The sequence below is a fragment of the Tigriopus californicus genome, chromosome 4 (assembly GCF_007210705.1).
Source record: "Tigriopus californicus strain San Diego chromosome 4, Tcal_SD_v2.1, whole genome shotgun sequence".
Lineage (NCBI taxonomy): Eukaryota > Metazoa > Arthropoda > Copepoda > Harpacticoida > Harpacticidae > Tigriopus > Tigriopus californicus.
In genome coordinates, this window is record NC_081443.1 from 11397253 (window position 1) to 11404892 (window position 7640).

The following is a 7640-nucleotide window of genomic DNA, read 5'->3' on the forward strand; positions in this document are numbered from 1 at the left end:
TACCATCATCAGCATTTTTTCTCAAACCTATTGATTTGTGAATAATGACTACCCAACTGCTCATTCACAAAGGCTCATAATCAACATTATGTGGGTTCTTCACATAAGAGGTGGAACAGTTGTGGCCCATTAAAGTTGTAAATGATTTAGGCAAGTTTTTAGGAAAAGGAACATCAGCGTGATGCCGAAAGCTACATTCTTGGATACAGTCAAGCTGACCTCTCCTCTCATCTCGAAGGAGATCAAATAAATAGATATTTGTTAACCTATGAAGGCGGGGGTTTATGGCCAAGATTCGGCCGAGTGAGCTTAGATATCTCGGCAACTTGTGAACGTCATAACCAGTATTATATATGTATTCCATCCATATGAAATAGCTCTTTCATAATTGCAATTTTTTTAACTTGCTCTATATCAAATGTTGGAACTCTGTTATGTCTGACTAATGAACTTTTCTCCTTTAAAATCAGACACATCATGACTTGTTTTCATGGTATATGGAGTAAATGACCATGAGATGGAAAACTTAAAAAAACTCAATTTTCTTAAAAAAATGTTTGGTTGTACATTTGCTACGCTCTGATATTATTGCTTTTCTGTTGCTGAACTCAGATTGATCTTTATCACGAAATATTAGGGATGTGCGAGATGCTAATCAGTAGGGCCGGCCAAAACTTGCAGATAGATATGCTTTTTATTGGCACTAAATTTGCACAAAAATTTGCAAATAAACTTTCCAAATCATACGTGTCAACTCGTTCTGGGAGTCTGTAAGTGCTATTTTTACCTACCATATCAGACAACATCAACAACAGAAAAAGAAAAATTGTGTCATAATATCTGCCAGCACCTTAATTTGAGGGTGTTCTCCCTAGGTAGCAGATTCTTGCCTCGTCCATGGTGCCTCCTGCCCTAATCAGTAGGGATTAGAAATAAAATTCTTTTTGAGGGCCAAACAATCACTAACAAATTATTTTGAAACATGGTATAACTTTGAAAAAAAAATCTCAAACTCAAAGATATATGCCTGATTAAAAGCAAAAAAGACACATAAAAAGAAAACGATAAAAGAGATAACATTCATTCAGGACTATCACATAAAAAGTTGCGGAAAATATCAAAGTCTAGAAACCTAAGATCACAAGGTCAGAAAAGTGATTCAGTGCCTCGGCATGAGGCCAACGATTCTATGAGCGCACATGGGGTTGACCCTGATGTAGTGATACCGCTCTGTGTTGAAATGACTGAATTACCATCAGTAACTTCGTTTTATCACTTTACCAGATAATAGTTTCAGAGAAAGCATTTTGTTATTTTCTCATCCATACTGAAACGGACTTAATGGTCGAAAAAAATGATTTTAATAATGAATTTTTTGAACAAAAAATGCCACCAAAGCTTGAACATTTCTACGAAACGTACCACCGGCCTTTCGTTGCTTCAAAAATGTGATATCTACATAGAAAGGCAGTCAACAAAATATCTGGAATCAATGAAGTGTAAATGATATTGCTCTTTAACAAACAATGTCCTCTTGGGAGATTGACCACTTGTCAAAAGTAGGTATAATCGTTTCGTCATATTTATTGTTTGACTAAATAAACTCAGATTATATAAAGTGGTTCCTTTTTTCATATTTCAAAATGCATGGCATGTAATTTGAAAATCTTGAGGCATTTTAGAAGTCCTATGATACTTTTTACATGAACACGCTTGCTTGCTATTCTGCTGCAAGATTGTAGTTCTCTAATTTACACATTATTCCTACTTGCCTTTTGAAAAGCTCAAGCTTTTCCTAAAAAGGCAAATAGAACCTCAATACTTCTATTTTATTTTTACATTATTCCTATACTATACACGAGACCCGAAGTAAAACATCATCATCATCACTTCATACACAAAAGGACAAGAAAACACATTTGCATTTTAGCCCACGTCTTTTCACCATGAGAGACAGCTAAAATAAAGCATCCAGATAAACCAAATTCGATTTAGAAACCTGTATGGTTTTGGGTTATTAATTTGGGCGTCCAAGTTAGGATACAACTTTAAGGCCTTTTGATTTCAAAGACTTTGAAATAATGAAATATATAGAAACCTTTGGTAATTTTTTTTGAGGACTTCCTTACCGCTACTGGGATTGGAATCCCTGTAGTTCAAGACGAAAAAAATATTCATTTTGCTTAAAGTTTTTTTGATATTTCATTTCATCGACCTGCGAATAAAATTGGCTGATCCGGCTAGCCCTTGAATAAAGGGTTGACCAGGAATTTTACTCAAAAACTTGTCCAAGTCTGATTTAAAACCTATTGCTGGATCAACACCTAAATACTCCCGACGAGTATTTGAGTATTTGATTGTTTTGCCGACAATGTCAAATTTGCCTGGAGTGAGCTTCAACCAGGAAATGATCTTTTTTAGTTTGGACGCATGTACTTTTGCGTGATGATTTAACTCTTTCTTTTGCAATGTTTGGTAAAAGTGGGATTCTAATGGTGCGGCTACATGACACATATTTAATCGCATTGGTTCGACAAAGTAACGATTCACGACACACAGACAAATCCTTCTCTTGTTTACACGTCCTAATAGTGCAGTTACACGCCAACCAATTTCCCAAAATGTGTCGATAACACTGCGCTTCACAGCGCAACTCTGGGGTCACAGTCTCACAGTTTTGGAGACTTAGAGTATATGCTCCAACTTTCTGTGAACTGCGAGAGACTTTGTCGCTTCGTCGTCGGAAGAATCGCTCCAAGCACGGTAGAGCGTGACCAAACCGAGAGAATTTCAACGAACAAAAGAGCAAGTTGGCTTTTTTAATTGGGGTCGAATTTGTCAGTCAACAGCTTCCTTTTTACAAGGCTGGCTGATGATGAGAAGATAATCTAAGTAGGAGAAATTTTAACCATGATACCCTCATTTTTAAATCGTTGAAAAGGTTCAGTAGACGGATACAAGAAATTAAAGGATTTTGAATACTATTTGCCAATATTAAGAATTGCCAAAATTGTGTCTCCTTTAGGAATATTCAATTTGACAATCCACGGGGTCTGGAGGGCCACTGGGAATATCTATGTCTATGGACCTTTGAAAAACAATAGTAATTCAAAATCAACCTAAAGCTTGTTTATTATCAAAATGCATCGATTTTTCTTCGTCGAACTCTAAACCCCTTCTCACATTTTCCGATAGTTAGTTGCCGCAAGAAATGGAGAGCTGCAAAGTCGGAAATTTCCAAAAAGTATTTTGAAAAATACATGCCCAAAAACAGAAAAATACGCATGTATTGACCATCAAGCTATCCCTCGTTGATTATCTCCATATTGAATTGTATTTTGGCTCGTAAGATAAAAATCACAGGTGATAATTATGTACCAAAAAAGTGCTAATTTCTTTCTCTGTTAAGTCGACAAATGAAATAAGGCGATTCTCAATATACCAAGGACCCTCATTGTCACTGTGTTACTTGACTCAAAAACATTCATTTATGCACGACTACCTCCAAAACCTTGGCAAAAAATCTCAGTCGAAGCAGAAGAATGGCTAAAATCCTCTTATCGGATCTTTTTGCAAATGTATTGCTCCCGGATTACCATCACCCCGGATCCTTGACTTTTTTGGCGCTATTTTGAAGGTTCAAACTTGTGACAGTTTTGTTAGTCAGCCCAATGCTCAACGTTAACTATTCGACAAAGTTCTATTTTCGTTCAATCTAATAGAGAGCGGTAGCGAAATTCAATCAACCAGTAACATTCGAATTTAGTAAATGTGAACGTTGCTCCTAAGATTGACCTATTGCGCGTAGACAGTTTAAAAGTGCATGATCATCGTTCATTGTTTGGTATTCACTGATGGACATCTCCATAGAATTGACATCAAACTGAACTTTGTTCGATGGAAAGGGTTTTTGCTGTAGTTGCGTGAAAGTGTGACGATGCCAAGTGCAAGTAATCCCAAAATATTCACCTCAACCATAGAATGCATCGTCTAACGGAGTAATTTTCCGTAGTACCATGAACCTTTTGCCATTTTTGGGCAAATTTAGCAAAAAAAAACAAACGAGCCTCAACAAATTTCAGTTATACAGCGTTAAATGTCAAAGATATCTTCAAACTTGACCGTCGACACCTTCTACTGCCCGTTTATAAAAGCCATCGAAAGTAAATGGAGGAGACGAATCTTCAGAGATGGTGTTGAACAGTTCGTGAAAATAGCAATGATATGCGTTATAGCATGGCCAAATCTCTTTAGGCCATTACTGTGGGTGTTGGTCCATTTGATGTATCTAGGTATAACACCAGTTGATGAAGAGGCATAATTACCTGAAACGAACGCAGCTTACAAGACATGATTGAATGGATGTATCATAATGTGGAAAAGCTTGATGAATTGCTGACGCAATGAATCATTTCTTGACGATGTCGTATCAAACATTGACAATCTGAAGGATGGCTTTGAATTCGAATGTGCCCGTTTGACAAGACTGTTGAAATACACGCTATGCGATAATAATTCAATAGCATTTTTATAGGGTCTTTTGATATAAAAAGATGAAAAATAAGTTACAAGTCAGCCTTGACTCACTGCGTGTCCAGAATACCACTCTAGGGAAAGCAATACGACAACGAATTCTGAACAGTCGCAAGTACAAACAAATCGAAGAATTTCACGCACCAAAAAAAGGATTCCACTGAATTTCACCAACACATTTAAACTCTCCAAGTTCGAGTCGAGTGGTTGAACTCAAGTAAAAGTCATTTCGACTTCAGTAACCTTTATCTAACCTCCAATCAAAAGATACTGAATCCCCAAGTGAGAATGCTAAATTATTCTGCATATTTACCCCAAAATGGGATAGGGTTCATTTGAATTTTTTCTTAGACATTCTAATACATTTCAAGAATCTTGGCTAGTTCTTAAGATGCAACTATACAATAACATGCAATGCATTGCAGTTATGGTCTTTTCCAAACAGGCATCAATCCACATTTTCGGGTGAAAATGTCCGTTATTTTGATCTTTAAAAGTGGACTCCCATGGTTTCATAATTCAATTCATAGTTTAGGCGCACTGCAATCATATCTTGTATTCTCTGAAGCTTGTCAAAAAAGGTTAGGGCTGAACTTTCATATCCCGGTGCATCCCGGGAATTGTGGTTTATGATTAATGTCCTGCTTTCCTTTGCACAACTCTGCAGATTTATCCGAAAGTCTGCGTTTAACTTAAGAGTACTGCAACTAAGATCTTTATCAAAACATTTTCAATTGCAATTCAATTTCCCAAAAATTTGGCATATTGTGCATATTGGTTTATGCAATTATCTCAATCAAAAGATGATCTTTGACCCATCAATTTAGGAACTCATTGAACAAACAATACAGGTTTGAAAAAAGAAGCCGTCTCCCCACGAAAAACACAACAACTTACCCTATGATCAAACTTTACCAAATGCAGTTTAAACCCTTTTGAAAAGACCACGCGTGCAATGACAAACACTTCGACTCTAGTTCAGTATAAAACCACAAGCGTTTCAAAGAAATTCTATCAGATCATCATGGCTCGTCTTTCAGTAAGCATTGAAGTTTTCCTAAATAGGTTATCCACACTAACAAAAACTCTTTTTCCAGGCATGCTTCATTTATTTGTTCGTGGCAAATGTGCTGTTCTCTCAGAGCCAGGCAAATCCTGGTTGGAAGAAACGCACTGCCGAACCTGAAGCTTTAGCCAGTGCTGAAAGATGGCAAAAAAGATCTGCAGATGCACTTCCCGGTGGGGGCTGGGGCAAACGATCTGCTGAAGCCGCTCCTGGTGGAGGTTGGGGCAAACGATCTGCTGAGGCTTCTCCCGGTGGAGGCTGGGGCAAACGATCTGCTGAAGCCGCTCCTGGTGGAGGCTGGGGCAAACGATCTGCTGAGGCCGCTCCCGGTGGAGGCTGGGGCAAACGATCTGCTGAGGCCGCTCCCGGTGGAGGCTGGGGCAAACGATCTGCTGAAGCCGCTCCCGGTGGAGGCTGGGGCAAACGATCTGCTGAAGCCGCTCCCGGTGGAGGCTGGGGCAAACGATCTGCTGAAGCCGCTCCCGGTGGAGGCTGGGGCAAACGATCTGCTGAAGCCGCTCCCGGTGGAGGCTGGGGCAAACGATCTGCTGAAGCCGCTCCCGGTGGAGGCTGGGGCAAACGATCTGCTGAAGCCGCTCCCGGTGGAGGCTGGGGCAAACGATCTGCTGAAGCCGCTCCCGGTGGAGGCTGGGGCAAACGATCTGCTGAAGCCGCTCCCGGTGGAGGCTGGGGCAAACGATCTGCTGAAGCCGCTCCCGGTGGAGGCTGGGGCAAACGATCTGCTGAGGCCGCTCCCGGTGGAGGCTGGGGCAAACGATCTGCTGAGGCCGCTCCCGGTGGAGGCTGGGGCAAACGATCTGCTGAAGCCGCTCCCGGTGGAGGCTGGGGCAAACGATCTGCTGAAGCCGCTCCCGGTGGAGGCTGGGGCAAACGATCTGCTGAGGCCGCTCCCGGTGGAGGCTGGGGCAAACGATCTGCTGAGGCCGCTCCCGGTGGAGGCTGGGGCAAACGATCTGCTGAGGCCGCTCCCGGTGGAGGCTGGGGCAAATAGATGGATCTAGTCAAGATTTTATTGTTCCTCTGTCTTAGTCAATGCGATTGTTTTCTTCATTTGTCCTTTGCATCGCCATAAAAAATATAGCCGTATTTTTGCATTTTTTTGCTTTTTTTGTTTCTCTCACTTGTGAGTACCATCAATCAACTTTATATCATTTTGGTAATAGGCATAGAATTAGTCTTTTATCGAATCAGGTTAAATACCGAGTTGCCACTGTCCCATATATGTCCCAGACATCTATACTTATTGTCCCGTCCCGTGATGAAGAGTGTCCGTGTTCAGAGGTTCCGTGGTTTTCAATACATGAAATCGAAGACGTTGAATTTGGGAATAGCTGTTGCTTTTCCGTTTCCATCCACATTGTACCAACAAACAAAAAAAGTTACACTCGTTACAGTTTGCATCCTTTCATATCTTTCACTTAACTGGCTCCTGGCGGCTCAAGACCCGCAGAGAATCGGTTACATGGTCCTTCGAACCGGATGAAACCAGTATATATTCAATTCAAATCAACCTACAAATATCTGTGGCGGACCACCCCGGGATCGTCAGAACGGTAAATCCATCATGTCAACGCCAGTTGAGGATCATCCCGACATGAAGCCCAATCAAGTCCGCCAGAAGGCACTTAAATCCCGCAAGGGACTCAAGGCCGCTTTTACTCGGATCTCAAGAAGCCTGGAGGAAGAAATCCAAGATATTCGTGATATGGAAGCAACCGACAATCTGAGAATGTTTGCCATCAGAGCATTGCCTCAATTCTTACAAGATTTGGAGCTTAAGTTTGCTAAGCTCGATGACTGCCAACAATCCATCCTTAGCCACGTTGAGGAGAGTGTGGATGATCAAGATCCCGAGTCAACGGCCATTGATCCTCATTGTAAGACGTTGATTAAGTTGCGCCGTGAAGTTGCCGTTCTTGCTCATGATAATTTCACAAATACAACCGTATCGGATGAAAGTGTCAGCCACGACGGGGTAGTGGATCCTCAACTTGCATCCGTCATGGGTTTGCATTATGAT

General features: G+C 40.9%; 1 protein-coding gene across 1 annotated transcript; it reads left to right on the forward strand.

Annotated features, from left to right (window-relative positions):
- Nucleotides 1-5542: 5542 nt before the first annotated feature.
- LOC131879251 (uncharacterized) lies at nt 5543-6714 on the forward strand. The gene is made up of 2 exons (XM_059225519.1): nt 5543-5572; nt 5631-6714. The coding sequence occupies exons 1-2, from the start codon at nt 5558-5560 to the stop codon at nt 6609-6611; spliced, it is 996 nt and encodes a 331-aa protein (XP_059081502.1). The 5' UTR covers nt 5543-5557; the 3' UTR covers nt 6612-6714.
- Nucleotides 6715-7640: the final 926 nt, after the last annotated feature.